At 45.6% G+C, this 22,458-nt stretch overlaps 1 protein-coding gene across 7 annotated transcripts in view; it reads left to right on the top strand.

Annotated features, from left to right (window-relative positions):
* Window positions 1-22,458, top strand: part of FRMD4B (FERM domain containing 4B) — a 163,153-nt gene that overhangs the window by 55,779 nt on the left and 84,916 nt on the right. Inside the window, exon 1 of one of the 7 annotated variants that reach the window (XM_019499735.2) lies at window positions 7,458-7,746. The exons of 5 other annotated variants lie outside the window; for them this stretch is intronic. In XM_019499735.2, coding sequence (XP_019355280.1) covers window positions 7,585-7,746 — 162 coding nt within the window. In that variant the 5' untranslated portion in view covers window positions 7,458-7,584. Of the gene's footprint in view, window positions 1-7,457; window positions 7,747-21,347; window positions 21,513-22,458 lie in introns of those variants that run through there. One more of the 7 variants, XM_019499740.2, reaches the window with a different exon arrangement.

Here is a 22,458-nt window from a genome sequence, read left to right as displayed (position 1 = left end):
CCAGTAGATGGCCTTAGTCCCCACGGCGTTTACAGTCGCATTGCATTGTTTGGATAGTATTTGGCTTGTAAAGTATGTCCACCCAGCACAGCTGAGAGAGAGACACGCTAGGTCTGAATGAGCTAGCTGGGGTCCCGGAAGCAATACAGATAAGTTAGTGGAGTACTTGAGAGAAGCTATTAGCCTTGCTGAGAAGCTTGTTCAGAGCTATCTCTGGCATTTCTCCCTGGAACTGTTTTGTCCTGGGCAAAGAGAAAACTGCAGCGGTTCTTGCCTGTTTGCCCGGTGGCGGGAAGCTAACGGCTTCATTTTCTTTTTATCTTTCTGAAGACGTTAATTAGGGACTTGACTTTGGCAAAAGGTTTTCCAAAAAGCTGCTTGGTTGTTGCCTTGAGGTTAATTGCATTATGTTATGGGGGGTGGGGGGAGGGAAGCAGAAAAGGAAAAGGGCTAGATAGCTGTGTGCCTTGAGGACAATGAGAGGAAGTCCTAATTCACAGATAATCCTATGGTTCTGTCCATGCTTGTCAAAGCTCGTTTAAATCAGCATCTCGCTGGGCAAATTTGAAAGCATGATATATCTTCGTTTGAAAGGGAGTGTAATTATGGACATGGACTCATAGCTAGCGTTAGTCAGAAAAAATCTAATGGAAAAAATTGCTTAATTGGGATTTCAGATTCTGCAAAGTTGGAATATCAGAGGCTCCAGAGAGCCATGAAGCACTCTAGTTTCCTGACACCTTGCACACTTGGCCCCTTAGCTCAGGCTTTTGCCTTCTGTAGTGCCAGGGCAGCTTGCCATGAGGACTGTCGCAGAGCCATAGACTGCAGGATTGCCAGGGTCTGCAACCCCACCACGGTTCGCCATGCAGAACTAAGCTCCATTTCCTTTCACAGGGAACGTCAGCATTTTGGAATGACTGAATTGTGAAGCAGTTCGATCCTCCATGAAACAATTCCCTGTCTCTCAGCCTTGCACAGGACATCAGTTTTATGCCGTATCCATGATGCATTTCCAGTAATTTCATTGCCAATCTACATTTCTTTGCAGCTCTGTATATACGTTTGCTGTGTAGTAACTGGTTCTCTACATACATATTTGCTCTGTAGATCGCTGCATTGCAAACATAGACACGGGATCCACTCAGCAAGAAATGTGTGAGCATTTATTAAACTGTAATGTCATGTGGTTTTAAAATACCGTATCTATATCTAAAACCACTTGTTAACCACAGAGAATCAGGGGCTAGTGCTAGTTCAGAGGATCAGGATTTCTCTGTTTCATGGCTTCAGTAATTCTCAGGAAGGTTTAGAGAGCAAGTGATATAAAAAAAAAAAAAAAAAAGAAGAAGAAGTCTCCTATCCAATTTTTGGTTCAAATTTTTCCAGGCCACTTAACAGCCAGCGTCTCTGGCTTCATACGTGTAAGGGAAAAGTGATACCCATGTTCTTCAGTGTCTACAGTCGATGGGTTGTGTGTTGCGGTGACTAACATGTGACTTCAGACTTAAGGTGTAAACTGCTTTTCCCCAGGTCAGAAGTTCATGCCGACCTAAGTGGTTTATTGGGCCTGTGTGCTTAAGTAGCCAGCTGCACATGTGGGGAAGCTGATGTGGCTCGGGGCTTGTGTGCCTGCCTTTGATTTTCAACCCAAAAGACCAGCTGGATTAGCTGGGTGCAAGTCTTTGGCTTTAACTGGCACTTCCGAATCACTCCTTAAGCTGTAAACATGGGATGTGCCAACATGGAAGAAGGCCAAATAACTCATTTAGGCTCATCCCCTCCTATTAGCTGTTAATATTTGTAATCCTTTGTAATGCTTATCTAACGCCTTTCTTTAAACTATTGTTTAGATGGTCCTAGTGCTACCTGGCATATTTTGCAATGCAAGTTAACTTTTTGGGGTGGGAGGGCAGCATTCCTCTTGAATGCTTGTCATACACACTTTTTCCTTAGCTCAAATCCTTGCCTTGTTGTTCCAACGCAGAAGATCAAATAGATTTGTGACCTCCATTTCTCCATGCCCTTCAGATTGATGCATGCCTCTACAATGTCTTTTCTTGAAATCTCCCTTCTTCTCCTCCCCACAAGAATCTGCTTACCATGACCTTTGAAAATCATTTGGGTACCATGCTGGTTTCTCCTGCTGTATGTTCTGTGGTCTCCATTTATAAAAAGAGATCAGGATTTTACCTAGAAATGTATTTCAGGTAGACCCTTACTGCTCCTTCTGAGTCGTATCCAGAACAACGGGAATTGATTTCCTTGTGTGCAGGATCAAGCCACTAAAGAGCACCAAAATCTCTTCTGCCAAACCACGTTTAACTAACCCATTGCATCCTCAGCTTTCTCTAGCCCTTTCTTTCTTTTCCATTGATGTTAAATGCTGTGCTCATGGTTCAGAGGCTTTTGCTTTTTATTCCCCAGCTGCAGCGTTCTTTGATCCTTCTCTTATTGAATACCTTTTAATAGAAAAATGGCCTCATTTTTATCCTTTGAACTGCCGCCCATGCTCTGTCCTCGTCCCCCTCTGATATTTCATAGCCTTTTACCTTCTTCCTAGTTCACGCACATGGATAACTGTGTATTAGTGGTATGGTGTTAAATGTAGGCAGGATGGCTAATGTCAAGGCAGAGATTTGGAAGATGCCTTATTCCTCCCCATTGCTGCAGGAGAGTCCGAGTGTGACCTTTGGAAAGGTGCTTTACCTTTCCCGGACTTTATTCCCTCCATGTGAGCAGTGTATGGAGGCTTGATACCCTGGTGTTTGCAAATCGGGAATTGCCTGGAAGTGCAGAGTATCATAGATGGACTGGTTTGGTGACTTAGCACAACCCTGTGCAAGGAGTTGGGTAGTGCTCCAGGGGCAGCTGCAGGATGAAGTGTGAAGTGCAAACACCTACTGAATCCTGATTCTTTCCTCGCTCCCACAAGGCAGTAACATGCTGCCAGTCTTTATTAGGAGCTGGCCATCGCCCGTGCCCTGTGCTAAAATAGCCTCCCTGGCTGGTGAGTAGATGGAGTCAAGACTTCACTGGGCCAGATCGGCCCATCACCACCCATTCCTCCAGGAAGGAAATGAGAAGTCAAATAGGTCTTTTTCTGTGTGTCTGAATCCAAGGGTGGGAAAAGGATTCTTGCCCTTCTTCATGTTAGGGGGCTGGGGCACATGACTTGTGAGGATGTGGGAACTGGGCTGATTTAGTCTGGAGAAGAGAAGACCGAGGGGGATTGAACAGCAGCCTTCACCTCGCTGCAGGAGGGCTGCAAAGAGGATGGAGCTGGGCTGGTCTCAGTGGGGGCAGATGACAGGACAAGGAGCAATGGGATCAAACTGCAGCAAGGGACGTTTAGGTTGGATATTAGGAAAAACTTTCTCACTAGGAGGGTAGTAAAACACTGAACAGGTTACCCAGAAAGGTGGTGGACTCTCCATCCTTGGAGGTTTTCAAAACAAGACAAAGCCTTGACTGGGATGATGTAGTTGGGACTGGCCCTGCTTAGAGCAGGGGGCTGGACTAGATGTGACCTCCTGACGTCCCATCAACCCTCATTTCTATGAGTGTATATTCTCCATGACCAGTCCATCTGTAAGCTATGGTTTGGTAGGGTTGGGCAGCTGGGGTTGGAGGGCACAAAATGATGGTGGAAGTGATTGGCAGAGCTGGGGGCAGCGTGGCTCCATCAGGTTGTTCCTTTTCTGAGCTTCACTAAACTCATCCAGAGAGGTGTGTATAGCAAGGCAGCCCAAAGGTGATGCCCAAAGGGATTGTAGAGGAATGGGAGAAGGTTCACATGTGAACCTGTGGAGAGCCACTTTAACCAAAATACTGTAGATTAACTTAAAAACTTGCCGTCTTCATTGTGAAAACCCTTGTGTTTGCATTTGTAGCAGTCTGTAATTAAGTGGAAAGGGAAACAAAAAAAGGCAGGGAAGACAACAGGATCTTAATTTTCAATAGATTGGGTTGGGGGGTAGGTTGCCTTTCTCAAAATTCGGTTGTTCTTTTTCTTTTATTAGGCCTCTTCTTAAAATATAAAGCTTTTTTTTTTTAATTGGAACTTGAAAATGGAATTGCATTGGGTTTTTTTTCTCATTTTATCTGTTCTGTTTAAACTCAGAGACGAATAGACCATTGTGCACAGATGCCATAAAAGAGTCTTTTAACTGGTTCTTATCAGAGACGGTGTTATCTTAGAGAACGGCAATTATCCCAATACAGATTTTCTCCCTGGTACTGGAAGCAACTATGTGTGGATATTTGCCATCAGACTGTTTCACTGAGAAAGGGAAGCACAGGGTGTGGATGCGTGTGCATGTGCACACGCATGTAAATATGAAGGATGTATCTCTATGGAAATGTATTTCATACCTCTAAACACATGGAGACATTGATACCATATGACAGTGGAGAAGAAGGATGCTCTAGAAGCCACCTGGCCTAGAGAGGCACTTCCTGACTTTTGAAAGTTGTCCTTCCCACAGCCTGGTCTCTAAACTTTGCATCTTTTGCACTTCCTAGAAATAGCACTTTGGAGAACGTAGGTCTTTCAAATGATCCATCCTTCCTCTTTCGTATTTGCATGCTCTGGACAATGACAGAGTCAGCGTTCATGAGGTATTACTGGCATCTGGATTGGCACCTTTGAGGTGGATGGGGCAGCCAACACTTCAGAACTAGAGTTTCAGGCTCCAGCAGATTCAGCGGGTACACTGTCTTCAGCGTGTGACAGGTTTGGGCATAGCCGTGAGCCCTAGACATTTACTTTAAAGCTGAGATTTAAAGAGCAAATGAAAGGACTTGGGAATTTGTTCACGGTCACCCCGAGGGCCAGAACTACTGAAAATAATGGCATGTCATAAATGCTCTGTAGTTCAGTTTGGTGGCATCTTCACAAAGTAGGTAATTACCATTCTCCCAGTGTTTTGTTCGGGATGACCGAACGTCTGAGAGGCCGAAACTGTGGGTGAGTCTCAGACAGTCTACGTGACCAGCTGTTGAGCATATCCAACACCCAAAGTTTTTGTAGTGTTTTAGGACCTCCTTGATTGGTGGGGTTGCATCAACCTACCTCCTGCTCTCTGCTGGGCAGACATTCCTGACTAGAAAACGTTAGGGTGGTTTATTCCACCTAGGTAATAAAGCCAGAACAGCGATGCTCAGAGCTGAAGGCTGGGATTATGGGGTCTAGGTTTGGACTTTGCCCAGGGGAAATGACATTTCCACATTTATAAAATGGGGAAAACTAAGGCCAAGAAAGATCTTGGATCCGTTTGTTTTAATGTTGTTTGGCATGTTGTGCCCCCCTTTCCATTTGGACCTCCTGGAAGCTGCTTCCTAGGTGCTATATCATGAAGTTGAGTCTTTTAATGATTAGGTCTTAAGTGACTTCCTCTAGAAACTCTAATCCAGTGGTTTTGATGCTGACTGTATCTGTTACTGGGAGCTATTGAATTAATCTGTGCCTCGATGTATCCAGCAATAAAATGGACACAACTGCGTTTTATATCGAGACCTTGATACAACTGTGTTTATATAGAGACCTTGATAGGCTGGATGGAAAAAAAGCCTGTGTGATTTCTGCTACGTCAAAGCCTTGTACCTCCTGGTAGAAATTTTGCACCACAAAAGGACTACTTGTGTGGTTTCTACTGTAATGTTTTGCAGTTCCCTAAATTTTGCACACAATCAAAATAGCTGCCTGTGAAATGAACTGGTGATAAAATACCATGGTGGTCTCCCTGGCGAATATCTGCACAGGACCCAGCTCTTACCAAAGGCGCAGATTCAGCAGCTCTTCTGCATGGAAACTCTTCCATGCGCTCTGCTACTTCCCATTCGTTTCTCAGGGCAGGGAGGCTGCGTCCTTACAGCACGGTTGCGTGCTTAGGGGTTACAGCCAAAACCTACACACGAAGCACTTTCTCCAGGAAAAGACAGGCCGGCGGTATGGGGGACCCCAGCAGCTTTTGTCCAACAGGCTTAGGAAATGCCAAATCCCGTGAGCGTTCTTAAAAAGATTAATTACTCTTTGGCACCTTCCAGCTTGGAGCTGCTCCCTTTCGCCTTTCCTAGGGAATAGCTAGCAAGTGAAAGGTGCAGTTCTCTGCCGCTGACGGTTGAAGCCCCAGAAGAGCAGAGCCGCCGCTTAATTCTACCCTGACAATTGAGGCAAGCGTAGCGACTCTCTTGTGGGCTATTATTTCAGAGTGTTTATTCACCGTGGGCTGTTTGCAAAGGGCCCGGCTTGCGTGCACTGCTTTGTTTTTCTCCTGCAGCGAGTGCTGCGTTAATAGGATTATGTTAGTTTAACTGTAGATCAAAATTGTGTCTCCTGAGCAGGCGGGCAGCGTGTTGAGCATTTACGTGGGCGAGATGCAACATCCAAGAGGGAGGCATCGAGTAACGTGATCTCTGCGCTTTGTTTGTGTCTTCCCAGATCGGAGCTGACGGAGAAGTTGGTGCATTTATTTCTGCAAGAGCTATTCTGATTTTTTTTTTCCTTCCCTGTATGTTACTCCCCCAAGTGTTTAAAACGGTATTTCCAATGTCTTATTTTAGCAACAGATTAAGCGGGAAAATTTGGTGACAGCTTTGTTCACTTTACGGCAGATAATGAGGTGATGGAGTTAGAAAGAAGTGTGCGTGTGTGTAATTGTGTGTGCGTGTGTGTAATTGTATATGTGTGTGTGTTGTATGTGTAATTGCGCATATGTGTAATTGTGTGTGTGTGTGGCTGTAATGTGTGTGTATGTGTAATTGTATATGTGTGTGTGGCTGTGTAATTGTGTGTGTTTGTAATTGTGTGTGTGTGTAATTGTGAATATGTGCAATTGTGCGTGTGTATTGTATGTGTAATTGTGTGTGTATTAATTGTGTGTATGTGTAATTATATGTGTGTATTGTATGTGTAATTGTGTATATGTGTAATTGTATGTGTGTGTAATTGTGAATATGTGCAATTGTATGTGTGTGTATTGTATGTGTAATTGTGTATATGTGTAATTGTGTGTGCGTGTAATTGTGAATATGTGCAATTGTATGTGTGTGTATTGTATGTGTAATTGTGTATATGTGTAATTGTATGTGTGTGTGTATTGTGTGTGTGCATACGTGCACCGGAGGATGCGTGTAGTGCTGCCGAGTTCATTGAAACGGGGAGGAGACGATTCCTTGGGACTTTTTCCTTTCGTTCTTTTCCAGCTGTGTATAAATGGGCTGGCTGTCAGGGCTCATGGAAAAGGGGTTAAAATTTAATTAGAAGACATCGTGGTAGCTACTGGAGCTTAACCGAGATTTATATAAGCTGTTAAGAAGGACAAGGCTGCTGTGTGAGCTGCCGGTGGGGCTGAGCTACTGCAGCCCTTGGCTGGACTTCAAGCAACGCCAGGGCATGTCTGCGAGTCTGCCCAGGAAGCCCCGTGAAAGAGGAGTTTGTTGGAAGGTTTGACGGTGGCGTTTAAAGCACCCCTGCCCTTCCTGCTCCGTATAAAGTGAAGCTGCTCGAACGTCAGGCATTTGAGTGAGCAGCAGAGCAAGGCAGGAAGAGGGTTTGCCTAAGAGAGTCCAAAAGAGCCGATCATGGCTTCAGTGTTCATGTGTGGCGTAGAGGACTTGCTGTTCAGCGGGAGCCGGTTTGTCTGGAACTTGACAGTCTCCACGTTAAGACGGTGGTACACGGAGAGAGTGAGAGCTTGCCATCAGGTGCTGAGAACATGGTGTGGCTTGAGAGAAGTTTATCAGGTAAACCCCCTGGCCATCTTTTGCATTTTGCAAACAGGCTACAAGATGATGTGGAGGGAACTCCCAAATTCACCTGTGTGCTTCCCTGGACCGGCGTGCATGTGCGTGCATGCTGTAGATAATGCAGTTCGAGTGGCAGTTCATAAAAGCAGCGGGTTCAGAGCGAGTCATGGCATCGTGCCGAAGCTACATCTCAAACATCCCTAGTGTTAAGATTTGAAAGCTACAAGTCGGAGGTAGTGTTTAATATTTCCGTTTCAAGTAATTAATTGGGACTGTGTGCTCACTGGGTAAAGTCAATTTTCTGGGAGGTATTTGCCATGTAAAATGCATTTTAGAAGCTGAATGTTTAAATCTCTTCCTGAGAGTGACTTTCAATGCATTCGGTGTCTTTCAAGAGGCTGTTCAGCTGCTGTTAGTACTTTAAAACCGGATAGGTTTTATTCCATACATCGCCTGCATTCCCATTAACTGCTGTGGCAGAAGAAACTGCCTGTGGGGGCTTTTTTTTTCCCATCATTTATTTTGTTTCCAGAACAGCACCGTCATGATATATCATATTATCATTTTACTTTGCGTCATGAAACGGTTGTTATCCATGAAAAGGTGACCAGTATCTGAAATCTTGAAATCACTGGGTTTTGAGGCATGCCCTATCAAATACTCCCCCAACTACTCCATTTATAGCTGTCTTGCAGACAAAAAATGCAGCAACATTTGTGCAAGTCCTGTGTTCTCCGGTCACATCTCAGAGCCAATTCTTGCTTGGAATTATTTATTTTCTTGCCTGGCAATATGTATTTATTCCCCTAGGATAAGACAGAGGCTTTGTCTGATTGCACTGCAGCTTACAAATATTTCTTAAAGCAAGGCTGATTATTTCAGATTCTTGTTTTCAATGTTACGTTTTAGCAGACGGTACCGTGTGTAGGAAGCCTTCTCTCCGTAATCATCGCTAGGCAATTTCCACGTGGAAGTCACGATAGGTGGAAAATCTTCCCTTACTGTATTCCCTAAGGAATCTGCTTGAACTATTAAATCCCTGTTGTGCCCAGGAGTGGATTGCAGATCTAAAAGGAGGGCAGGGTTTCTCAGTAGGAGAACATGAACCCCTTTCAGCTACTTGCACACGAACGCTTTTATGGTACCTGCACCGATGCATCACCTGGGCACATACACTGCATGTACCTGACATCCATGCACACGAAGGGTGGATCGTTTGAACTATCTCGCTTCCTTGGGATTCGTTAACATATAAATATTGCCAGATCCACCTTCTCAGCTGTTGCTGCATCCTAATGAAGACAAAGCCCAAGTTCTTACCAACACAAATTGCTCTCAGAGCAAGCCCGTCATCTCTATTTTTTCTAAAAAGGCTTTGAAAGAAACATTTGGACAACTTTGAGAAGCAGGGTTAATGCAGAGGCTCTGCTTGTCCCATGCATCCCTGTTCGTTCAGTTTGAAGTCTTGCGCTCTGATGCTGGCAACACCGGCTTTGGAGGCATCTTCAGCACCCATAGGTGTATCATGGCATGTGCATTTGCTCATCATCCAAGCTGCAATTAAGGGGTGTCTGCTTGTGGTAGCCAGAAGCAGAATGCCTTGACCTCAGGCTTAAAAGGAGCCTTCTTGGCAGCTAGTCTTCAAATGGCAAAATGCTTCTTGACCTTCCTGGGCTTACACTTAGCAGGTATGGAGCCCTAGCCATGCCTCAAGGCTGGAGAGCCAGTGGTCCTTTTGGATGGGCTGCCATGAGATGCTTTGGCAAGTAAACAGCCTCGAACTCCAAGAGTACATGGTGAAGTCAGGGCATACCTGTCTCCTTCCCTCTAGCAAATGCAAAGCAGAGCAGCTGAACCCATCAATTCATAAATTGGGATTTTTCCAGTCACAATCCAGGATTTATCAAAGCAGTGGCTGAGCAGTCGTGCTCACCATTCCTGCCTGGGGGTTGTGTAAATGATGCATCACATCAGCCTACATTCAAATGCTGGGGAATTTATGAGAGATTGCATCCAGTTTAAAAATAAAAAAAAAGATTGATTGATTTTTGCCAACGTGGCAACTGCACGGACAGTCATGGCCTGATTCACCACTATGCTTGTCCAGTTCGCTTGGAAATCCGTGACCTGAGGCTATAGCGACACAGGAGTGAACAAACCCCTGTGTAACAGTGAGCCCGGTCTCGTATAGGATCTGGTTTCTCAGATAGTGTTTAGGGCAACAGCCTCATTAAGAGACCTGTGTTCATCTCTTTGCTGCTGTGGGCTTCTTGTGTAACACAGGCAACTTGCTCAACTTCTGTGTCTCATCCTCCCGTGTGTACAATGAGATAAAAGTGACTCCCTAGCTCACAGGAACGCTGCAAGTAGAAATCTACCTAGAGGTATGACTGCCACTACTAGATAAATCCCTTAGAGAGCAGTTCGTGACATAAAGGTGCACTTCTCCCTCTTACTTTTCTCAATACGGGGAATGGAGCAGGTGCTTAATGCAGATGTAAAAGCCATCCTTTCCACAAGAGCGACAACAGGCATCTGGATTGCATGCTCGGTCTGATTCCAGAGGTGAAAGAAATCCATGGTCTTATCAACAAACACTTCATGTGAACACGGAGAAGCACTTTGATCCCTGGTTTGAAGCACAGTGTCTCTCATCTCAATAGCTGGAGCATGCTTGGGTTACTTGACTGGACAACTGAAGAAATAAGGAACATGCGTAGATACAGTAAGGAACATAGATACAGTGGTATTCTCAGGATAAATATGATTTCAAACAAGGTAGATGCTTTTAGAGCTAGTGTTTAACCGAGAAGAGTTCAGAAGGGATTTAGATTGATCTGCATCGTTGTTTTTGGCTCAAACCAAGACCAGGAATTTGTGATTTCTGGTGGGTAACACAGCACTAGATTTTCATAGTTCACATCATCGTCATCACCGTCATCATCACTATATGCTGTCACGGTAGAGGAAGAATTGGTAGATTTTGTAGCCTGGGCTGGTAAGCTGTCATGAGAGGCTAGAAGAGCTGAGTGGAAAGGTGAATGAGATGCCAAGAGCGTCCTTAACCAGGAGCGCAACAGCTCCTTTTCTCCAGGCAGGAGAGTTGACTTCAATTAGCATTTCACAGCAGATGAGGAAGTCAAACCTAAGCACTTCCAGAAGGCAGGCTCAAGCCCACTCTTGTCCAGTGAGGGCATTGCCGTGTGGACACAGTCTTTGTGCTACAAGAGGTTGAATCCTCTCTCCTTACATAAGGGGCTTAGCTCACTTAGCAGCTGCCTTTTTATTTCCTTTTTAATGTTAGGCTTTCACCATCGGGCACCTGGCCAGCACTGTCCTTGCTGTGAGTCTCCTTCCTGGTGGTGGCACAACCAAGGCCTGTCCCAAAGGCTCGCTCATGGGGGCGCCTGCCTGCGCGGACTAACTCCCTTTGAAACTTGGCGGAGAATTAGCCTTAGAGAAGGTCCATTGGCTTCCTGAGTACATGCCCACGCCAGGAGATGGGAACAACCTCATCTCGCCTACACAGGGCAGCTGCCAAATGGTTGGGGGGCTGGGGCACATGACTGGCGAGGAGGGGCTGTGGGAACTGGGTTTATTTAGTCTGGAGAAGACATGGTTGAGAGGGGATTGAATAGCAGCCTTCACCTCCCTGCAGGGGGTTGCAAAGAGGATGGAGCTGGGCTGTTCTCAGCGGTGGCAGATGACAGGACAAGGAGCAATGGGCTCCAGTTGCATCAAGGGACGTTCAGGTTGGATATTAGGAAAAACTTTCTCACTAGGAGGGTAGTAAAACACTGGAACAGGTTACCCAGAGAGGTGGTGGACTCTCCATCCATGGAGGTGTTTACGACCCGGCTACACAAAGCCTTGCCTGGGATGATGTAGTTGGGGCTGGTCCTGCTTCGAGCAGGGGGTTGGACTAAATGTGACCCCCCTGAGGTGCCTTCAACCCTCATTTTCTTTGATTCTAACAGAGAAGGGATGCTTAGTTGCTCAGCCCTACTTATTTAACAGGTTTCTATGTAGCAAGATGCTTAGGCAAGTGCCCTGTTTCCCCCAAATAATTTCTGAGCCCCTAGATGAAAGAGGTAAATTATACAGCATCAGAATTTCTCCTGCCTGGGAGAACTAGAGCTGTATGCCAAAGTATCTTGTGTCTTGTATCTGGAGCAGAGGATGCAGGAGTCTGCCCTAGAAAATGACATCAAAAGGTGAAGACTGCTGAGGGAAGAGTTGGCGTAGATCCTCCTTGCAACTGCAGCAAGTCTCTACAAGTCAATAAGACCTAATACTATTAGGGCTTGGATACAATCCCAAATGAAAATCTCAGCTTCGAAGTTTCCAAGCGTGGTGCTCATTTGGTGAAGGGAAGGGAGGCAAGAAGCAGCAATTTCTTTGCAGCAATACTTGTCAGGCAATTATTTCTGGAGACCCTTGGAGGGTTATATGCACACATGGTCAATGTTGGGACATTTCTTTCAAGATAAAAATAATGCATTAGCATTCTCCTCAAACACATTTCTCTTCTGAAGTTAAAGTCCCTCTGTTTTGTATCTAATTATACTGCAAGTGAAGCAAAAAGAGAACTGAGTTATATCCTGCTGTGTGGGATCCTATCTATAATTGAGGTTAATGAATGGTGCTGAAGAGGCCAGACTCTTGTATCAACCTCTGTCCCTAATCGAGGTTATTTGTCATACAGCGGTTCTGACGTTTCAGCGGGACCACATGCTGGTTTGTACTGGTGCGTGTGTTTTTAGCCTGCCTGAATCCCAGCCCGTGGTTTTGCATGAGGACTTGAGCGATCATGCAGCAGATTTTTTTCCTGCTCAAAGCCATTGGTAGGACAGGTGGCCAAGCGAATTTTGCAAATGAAAAGATTTTTTTTGTGCAAATTAAAAGTTTCCTGACTGCCTAGTGCTAGTGCTGGAGAAGGATGTGTGCAAGGCAAGCGGCGTGTCCACAGGATGGATCTGCGAGAAGTCATGCTCCAATAGAAACACGCATCACTTTGGATGTGTATCTGATATACGCACCATAAGAAAAGTAGTTGGGTAACGGAACGGTACCCTTGGTCTGGCAAAATCTGAGCCGCGGATATATGGACTGAATTCATGTGGTTTGTAGACAAAGCTCTCTTTAACCTCATGAAAGTTGTTTCCTCCAGGTCTGGCTAAGAAATTGCTGATGCAGCAGAAGTACATGAGCCTGGAGCTGCGCGCCTGCTTCATACCTAACCGGGGGTGGAGGCCCGAGACGGAAAATGGGCAATTTCTGCTTCCTAGGGTGGAAATCAACTCAATTTGGAGAGCCAGAACCACTCTGATTTCCTGTGTCACCACACCCCGTCATTTATTTTTCGTAGGGATATTATCCAGGAATCTGAGACTCTTTAATTTTGCCTTTTGGAGGTGGCAGCAAAAGCAGCCATCAGTTGTTTAATGGGTCTGGTCCAATAAGGAGGAGCTGGGCTTGGAGTTTAAGGGTGTTCATTGCTTGGGGAAAGCTCTTTTCTGATGAATATTCAGAGTATCTAGCCCCATCTCTATGGGCCAAAGCTTTTAAAGGTGATTGTTGGGTAGAGAGGTCCTCCGTTCTTGTGTGCACAATAGGAGACACCTGTAACGGGGCCTAATTTTCAGAAAATGCAGAGCGCCCACCCCCTTTGCAGTGTCACGGTGGGCACCCAGAGTCCCTTGTTTTTTCAGTCTTTGCTGTAACTTGTTGGAGATCTGCTTTGCTTTTCAAAGATAGGGGGAAATTATTTGAATGAATGCGGCAACGCCTTAGAGACATACTTTGCTTGCATACTTCCTTCTTGGTCTTTACTTCATTTCTTCCCAAAACACCAAGGGAGGCAAGTGGAGGATGTTTCAACACAAATCACAACAGTCTTTTTTTGGGGGGGTGGGGAAAGGTGAGTTTTAAACCATTTTAACACCTCCTGAAGTGTTGAGAGCGTAGCATTGCTCCACACACAACCTGCTGTGCCAGCCCGGAGTTTAAATTTAGTTTTATACATTCAACTTCCCAAAAACAACTTTCCAAACGATCCCTGCCAGACACGTTTCCACTTGAGCTCATGATATAGTGCATTCTGTTTGAAAGGGTTTGTTCAAATGAAGTGAGCTTTTTGTGCTTCCCTCCCCCTCCTTCAACAGACAAACTTCATAACCAGACGATGAACTTCATCTCATTTCCTTGGAGGTGTCACTGTGCCAGGTTTGAAACAGTGGCCTCTATTCATTGGCCATTTATATTAGCTGTACTTCTTTTTTTTTTTTTTGGACTGATGCGATTTGTGAAATACGTTAGATTTTGAATGTAGCTGGAGTTGCTTTTTGAAATTAAACTCTTGTATCGAGGTGTCCTATTGGGCACCGTATTTATTTCGTTCCCATAAATAACCTCTGTCGTCTTCAGAAAGGCTGGTCCTTGCTCTTGATTTGGCAAGGAGGTGGCATGAATGTAATTTTGGATAAATACTGGCCTATGGAGTGCATTTCTCCATTTCCTTTCATCCCTTTGGGTTTTGATACTGGTCTTTTTCCATTTGCTTATCCTGATGTCACTTTTTTTTTTATACAGATGAGATGGATGATGAGCGCTTTAAAATGCCATTGCACCATTTTCGTCTCCCAATTATATTGCCCCTAAAAATCAGGACATCACTGCACTATCTGCATCACTCTTAAAACCTCCAAGTCATAATTAGTCATAAGTAATTCTACTAATCTCCTGTACAGATGGAGGCCTGTTCATTCTCACTGGCTGCAAAGAGGATAATGCTATCAGCCCTGGAATATATTAGCTTAAGTTACTCACCCACATATAAACACTCACATAGATGTCTGTTCTCTTTCTGCATGAACTACCGTGGATTTAGCTGGGCAAATTTGGGGTGGGGAGAAATGTAACATGAAAAATGCAGGACAAGGGATGCCATGAATATGTAGCAGTGCCACTGACAGAAGCCAGGGTCAGCAAGCTGGACGACATAAAAGAACAAGCAGCTCTTTTCTTAATTCTTTCCCTCCCTTATTTTAAAAGCCCAAGGGAAGACGCACACAAAATTATACATACCTTCAGGTTCATTTATATTTAGGTCTTTTTGGATGGGGTCATGGAAGGGCAGCAGGTCTGTCTGTAGGAAGCTAAACAGCTCTCCGTGCAGATGTCTGTGCCGGATATTCAGAAAGTAGTAGTCTAAAAGATATTGAGATTTTGGAACAGGCACAATTGCCAACAGCTGTGAAAATAGTCCAGGCAAAAAGGTTGACTTACCTTGACTTAGGATGCTGGATAACAACAGGCTCTGCAAACGAGCCCCGTTTGGGCAGCTCCGAAGCAAAAGGAAGAGAGGTCGACCCCATTGCCGCTCTCCGAATCAGCAACCGTACAGGTTAACGACTCCAGCAGATTGAATGAATTGGCCCAGGATAGGACTGCCTCTCCCACGGGATGGTAAAATGGTTTGGATCAGGATTTGGATTGGGGGTGCGGGTGGTGTGGATTTGGGTTTGTGAAAGCTTGAAAGCCTTTTGCTGGTGCCTCCTGTGGCAGCGACACTAAAAAGGGGCAGTTTCTCCTCTGTTAGAAAGGTCCTAAGCCTTTTTATAAGTTGACACCTTGAATTTCAGCCAGGAACTCAGAAGAGAGTGCAGGGGGAAATGTGGCTAGCTTCCTGCCTTGCAAACCTTTCTCTCTAGATTATTTGCCATCGAACCTTACTAAATAATATCCAGACCTGTCTGGAATGTCAAGGTTTGTTTTATGCCCATCCATCTTAGGACTTTGGAGTTTCTGACTCCAGACTTTGAGACACGAGGGTACAGGGTGGGTTTCTCACCCTGTGCCCTGGGCCGTAGCCTGCACTGCCTCTTGCTCCCATCTGCAAAACTCTGAAGCAGTAGTATGCTGCTTTGCCTGCTAATGGAAAGGATGTCCATGCAGTAGATAATTAACAGTCATCCATCTAACTAACGGTAGCATCTGCTTTTAAACCTTTGTTTCTAGTTTATTTGCCATTCAACCTTATTGAAAAATATCCAAACCCAACTGGCATGTCAGGATTTGTTTTATGCCCATCCACCTTAGGAGTTTGGAGTTTCTGACTCCAGACTTTGAGAACTGAATTAACTTTTTCCTCTTGCTACCAAATTGTATCTCGGTAACCTCAACCAGAATCCATCCCTATTGTGCTAGGCAGTGTTTAGTAAGGGAAGGGATATGGCCAGAAGTAAAGATATATGACAAATGATTTACTGGGAGGTGGAAGAGAGCACAGGTTTATCCCACTGCAGCAGCAGTTCATGTGTACACTCTTATCCTGCAGTTAAGTGAAAGCTAAACAAGCAGCTTTCACTGAGGAATAAGCTATCATGGTTTTAACTTTCATCTCTTGTGGGGTAAATGTGTGCACATGTGCTGTCACTACTGATCAGCAGATGTGAGGCCAAGTCCTGCCCTCTTTTTACCTCCTAGTAAATAGTTCATCTGCTTGCATGTTAAATCCCGGTCTCTACTTGCAGTGCAAACACATGGACAAGAAGCAAGAAGGGAAGCAGAGGCTGAGAGAGGTGAGGTGACTTGCCCTTTATAGAGCTCAGTGCCAAGTCAGGGCTAGAGCCAGGAGATTGGGTTTCTCACCCTGTGCCCTGGGCATAACCTGCACTGCCTTTTGCTCCTGTCAGCAAAACTCTGAAGCAATGCTATGCTGCTTTTCCTACTAATGAAGAGGATGTCCATGCAGCATCATTAGCAGTCATCCATCTAAAGGTAACATCTGCTACTAAATCCTGCATTTGCCATTCTATTTTTTGCTTCTCATTAAAAAAAACCCAACTCTTTCTTGGAGTCCAAAGTTCTGGTGCGGGGTACAGGAGCTGTTATAACACTGAAAAAATCCCATCCTAGGAAACTCAACACTTTAATATTTCAGGTGGAAATGGCTTGTGTGTTTTATATTAGTGGGACCTGACAGAGAAGGAGAATATCAAGTTTCTTTGAAAATACTGAGGATAACCAGTGTTTTTACAAAATCAGTGCTTAGTGGAAGAATTAGAGCGGTACACACCGGATAAACCATGCCAGGTTGCTGGACATTATTTTGTCTTTGACTGTAGTCTTCCATGTGTGTGGAAAGAGGCCTGTGCAGGTTTCTCATTTTCTCTCCTTTTTTCCCTGCCTCTGTTACTTATTTATTGGGCTATCTGTTTGCCTTGAAATTTTCTGCTTGTCAGATACTGAGAGGCCTTTGCACACAAGGCACCTATGTCATCTATATAAAAAAAGCTGTAGCATTATTTATTACTCTCTTGTATATGACTTGGTTGAGCTCCCTGATAACATTTTATAGTCAGCAGCTGAGGTAAAATAGATAAATGACCATCTCGTTGCATGAGGTCTCCATTCCCAGCGTTCACTGTGCTTTATTGCTTGAGATAAGCTGGAAATGCACAATGCCGGCGGAGCTGTGAGTACTGCAGAGGTGAGATGCTGAGAGAACATCATATAGGATGCCTGCCCCGGCTGCTGCAAGTCCTTGCCTGCATGCTTTCTCACCTGGATTTTTACCCGGTGGGGTCCAAGCCGCTGGTCTGAGGTGTCTGGGCATCGGGGGCAGCAGCATCACTGGTGGGATGCAGACATCTCATGGCAAGACAAAGGATTGGGGGATCCTATTAGAGTAGGGGGCAGGGAAGTAAGGGGAGATGGAGGCAGAGGCTGAGAACAAGGCAACAAGGAAGGGGATGAGGGATGGATTGAGTCAGGCAGACAATCAAAGTTTCATCCCACTGAAGGACATGGCCAAGGCCCTTTAGGGGCTCCAACTAGACCAGGGGGCTTCCCCAGGACAAATAACTACTGGAAAGAGGGAGGAACAGAGAAATACAGGCAACCCCTACTTAATGCTGTTTCTCTTAGCGCTATTTCATTATAATGCTCGTTTTACATTGATACCCAATTCCAGTTAGTACACAGTGAGTTTCGGTATAATGCTTACAGGCATCGTACAGCTGGCAGCAGGGAGTGTACACTAGCGCCTCAGCTCACTGGCAGTGCACAGCCTCATTGTGCAATTTAGCGCCAGTTTGTTTGTGTCACCATCTTGGTTTGTCAAAAAAAATTGGTTCCACTTAACGCTGTTCTGCTTAACCTTATTCCGCTTAACCCTATTCTGCTTAATGCTTGTTCTTTCAGGAACTAATTAAGAGCGCTAAGTGGGGCTTGCCTGTGCATGAGATTTCTGTGCATGAGAAGAAAGGCCAAGGCTGTGGTTTGACAGGTACTTCAACGCCCGCCGGAGAAATGGTATCCCTGAGAAGCAGGAGCTTCCCAGAGTGGGATGCTAGAGCCTGCTTTCAAAGCTGTGCTTGTCCAGCTGAGTTGACCGACATGCCCAGTTACCACAGTTGCATGTACAGGGCAGATGCGTGCAGGCCCACCGAGCCAGAGGTTAGTCTGAACATCTGTTTGTGTGTGCAGTTGTGCTTGTTAGACAGGCAACCAAATGCGGCTCATTAAAAAATGAGCCATTTAGGGACAAATCCAGCCAGGTGTAAATGGGGAACTCTCCCAATGTCAGCCCTGGGGCACCTGTTCACTCTGAACTGAACTTGCCCTATGGGGCCTAATTCAGAAAGGGGTGGGGGGCATGAAAGAGTGAGCTGAGGATTATACCTTAACTGTAGTGCTACAAACCGAAAGCCCCAGAGGTTCAGGAGGTGAAGAGCCATAGTTCACTATTAGACTTGTGCTCTGGTAACCAGGCAGGCCTGTACTACAGCTGTCCACATCCAGAGGCAGGAACTTATTACAGATGTGCACTGTGTTTCTTTCCGACTCTGATCTCTGTGTCTCCAGAAAAGCCGCACGTGCCCTCAGGGTGCAGGTGAATTGCACACAGCCGCTTTGTCTTTCTGCCTTGCTCAGGTCCTCCCAAGGACTTGGCCATCTTCTCTCTCTCTTTCCACCCATCAGTTATTCCTGTCCCGTGTCATTCTTCCAGCCAGGGCAGACGTTGGCACCACCCAGATAAGCATCACATTTCTTTGATTACTAAAAGGAAAAATGACTCACTGTCTCTTTTTTCCAACTCGCTCGGTTTTCCTTCTTATTTTGGAGACAAACGCAAGCTTGTTCCTCCAAAATTGTTGACAAAAACGGCATCAGCTGTGAGCCATTAGCTTCACTGGTGCAATCCTGACTTTGTGAGTGGTTCGTTAAGTGAAGATCAAAGCCTTGCTCCTGCAGCATTGCCAGCTCTCGCTCTGACATAACAAGACTTGTGCTATTTTTTAAGTCCCTGCTCCTGTGATTCTGGGCTCAGCTTCTGACCCTTCTGGTTCAGAAGTGATGCAAGTGCACCCTGAAGGCATGCAGGAAGAACCAAAAATGCCGCTCTCCTGACTTCAGGGGCTAAAGTTGGATACAGCTATTACTCTGTGCTGACCTGAGCACCCAAAACTAAAGAATAGCAAATGCATTCAGTGAAAAATGTTGTCATCGCCAGTCCCTGCTGTGAATTTCTTTTGCTCTGTGCAGAAATCCCCCACATCTGTACTGGAATTCTTCCTGCCCCGTCTGCCCAGAAGGCTATATTCAGAACCCACTGAAATGAATGGAAGTATGCCCACTGCCTTCACTGGTATTGATCCTGGAATGGGCCAGATCCTGCAACCTTTGCTCAGCGTATGTGGACACAGCTCCAGTTGATATAGCACACGGCGAACCATATGATCCTATGACCCCAGCTGACGTCCTGCCCTTTGCGGGGGGCTGGACTCGATGATCTTCTGAGGTCCCTTCCAGCCCTAATGTCTATGAAATCTATGAAATATTCTCAGCTTGCACAAAGCAATGCAACTCCACTGACCTCACTAGGAAGTGGCAAATTTTCTGCTAGAGACATGCTGCCATAAAGAGGGAAGAATGAGATGTTTTCAAAGGTTGGGCTCCCTTTTGCAGGCCCAACTTATAGCTGCATTTTCCACTGGTACAATTAATTAGATGTGCAAATTGGAGCAGTTGCGTCTCTAGGCAAGCTGACTGGGAACCCCGGCTGAAGGCATAAATCATCAGTTTGTGCTTTCTGTTCATTTTCAGGCTTACGAAGCATCTCTAGACAGAGATTTTAGACCTCTACCATTAAAAAAAAAATTCCCCCTTACCCTTTCTAGTAAAAGAGACCACGCTTTCTTTAGCATAATACTGTTGTTCCTACTTCTGACACAAATGTCACCCATTTTTGAACCCGAAAGCTTGCTTAATAATTATTCTCCAACCATTTGGGTTGGTCTAATAAAAGATATCAAATTCACCCAAGGAACCTTGTCTGACCCCTATGTCGAGTCAGTCAGTGTCTGTGGCCTTATATCCTGGCATCTCAAAGGAAGAGAAAGCAGTGAGATGCAATGTAGGTATCTTGTAATTGTGAGTTAATTATTTTATGCACAAAGTTCAGTCCTGGAACAGAGGTGGTCAAATAGCACACAAGCAATACCTTCTTCCTAGTATCTCTGGCTTATGCCCAGTTCCTAGAGGACAAGCTGCCTCAAGAATTAGCTCTAATTAAGAGACCAAGACAGGGAGCAAACTCTTCAATAACTGGCTCAGCTCCCTTTCCAGAAACTACCTTTTACACGCAACTCATGCAACGTGGCTTTATGCAACAGCCCAAACTTGGTGAGCGTGACAGGCAGCGATTTTGGTGAGAGCTCGTCAGGAATTACCTGACAAAAGGGTTTCCCATTGGAAAATATCCGTTTGTCAATGCCGTCATGTTTCACGGACGTGGATCTGTTTTGACAAAGCTTTGGAAACGCATGCAGGCTTCGTGTCTGGTACTCTGACAGCTCACCTGGTAGACCGCAGAGGAGCACAGGCCTTCCAGGCTGCTGACCGCAGAGCTTGGTAGACCGACAGCTTTAAAAGCCCTGGGGGTCCTGGCATCAGCCTGTGCGTGCCTTTCAGACACCAGCAGGTGTGCACATCAGCAGCAGGATGTCTATGGCTCCAGGTTGGCTAGTGATCCCCATTTCTTCCCAGTCTCATTGCTGGATGCACAGGGTTTTGCTTTTTCTCTCTGCTGCTGGATCAGGGAGTACGAGGCTGGAGCCAGCACTACAGACCATGTCTGCTGCATGGCAGGGCAGATGCTGGGATATCGCAGCTTGGAGCACAAATTTAGGCCCAGATCATGGGGCTGGCTTGAAGCTAAGTTTCAGTGGCTTGTACTGGCCCTCCTTTCTGTGCTGTGAGGCTTGGGAGAGAGTAGAAGTGAGTGGGCCAAATGAATGTGTGGGGACAGTGGCCTGGATCAAACTTCATCCACAAAAGCCACTGGGCCAGCCCTTTCTTCATTGGCTTTGGGGGGGGTGCCAGCTTTGTATTCCCTGGACGACGGTCTCAGAAAAGGATGCATGTGAATTCAAATACAATGAAGACTGATTTTTTGTGTGTGTGTTTTCTTTCTTCCCCTCCTCCCCTGCCACACTTCCATTTATCAACCTTCAACATCTTGCGTCCCCTGATTCATGCTGGAAGGGCTTTTGTTTCTGAATCTGTAATCAAAGCACAAAACAGTAAGGTCATTTCCTTGAGATTATATGGCAACGGAAGAAGCCAGGGACCGTGTCTCCCCACTTCCACTCGCTCATATTTACAGAAACATCCGAAGGCTCGGTGCACGCGTTCTCGGCTCTGTGCCTCTAGGGTTTCTCCCATCCTTTCAAACACCCAGAGCGCGGGGCTTGGAGGTAAGAGAATATCTTTATATTTTTTAATGCTTACCAGCTGCAGATAACGGTGGTGGTTGCTGTTGTTCTGAGTCCTGACTTACGTGCACAACCCAGCTCTGCAGTTACAGAGGGAAGGAGAGCGCGAAAACAATAGAGAACAAAGTGGGCTTGCTCGGGGAGGGGAAGGGGGCTTCACGGTACCGACTGCCTTCTTTTTGTCTGATCTTTTACTAAAGACCAAGGGTTTTTGGAACTTTATTTGCATCTTCAATCCTCCTGCCTGGAGGATGCTGGTTGTTTGTTTACCCTCGGCATTTCCTGTCTTTGTTATAACGGCTGTCTTGGATGCTTTATGCAAGTGCTAAATCTAAGCTGGATTCTGGTATCTTTTGCTGCTGCAGCTGGAGATTGGAGCTACAATTTTTTGATGTCGGAGAAGCTGCATTTGCAGGTTTGTCTCTTTTTTTTAATGGCAAGAGACTGCTTTGAAATATGATTTAAACTCCGGATGCAGAATTCCTACAGTGAATGGGACTTTTCCACGTGTTGCCGTGTTACTCATCAGTAAGATCTGTACTCCTCTGTCCCCGATAAATCAGGAAAGGGCTGGCTGGCACTGAAGATGCAGCCGCGCACATGGAGCTCATTAGCAGCCTTTCAGAACGATCTTTTTTGATTGGAAGCTCTTGTTTTGCTTCAAGAAAGCAGCACGGAAAGTCCAATTCTGTCAAAGCCATTTAAATGCCTCCCAATACATGTGTCATCAAGCCTCGCTGTCCTCAAAGCGCCTTTTGAGGCGGATGTTAGATAACGGATTATGCAGCTAAAGTTTTTCGTCTTCTGGAAGGGTTTTTGCACTCCCCTCCTGCAATTAAAGCCTGTCCAGGTAGACTGCTGGCATAACCCACCGCTCTCCCTGCTTACTTAATATCTATTCCAGATCGGCATTGAGATTTCCTGAGAT

Source organism: Alligator mississippiensis, chromosome 12 (assembly GCF_030867095.1).
Source record: "Alligator mississippiensis isolate rAllMis1 chromosome 12, rAllMis1, whole genome shotgun sequence".
NCBI lineage: Eukaryota > Metazoa > Chordata > Crocodylia > Alligatoridae > Alligator > Alligator mississippiensis.
This window is presented reverse-complemented; position numbering and strand designations above follow the sequence as displayed.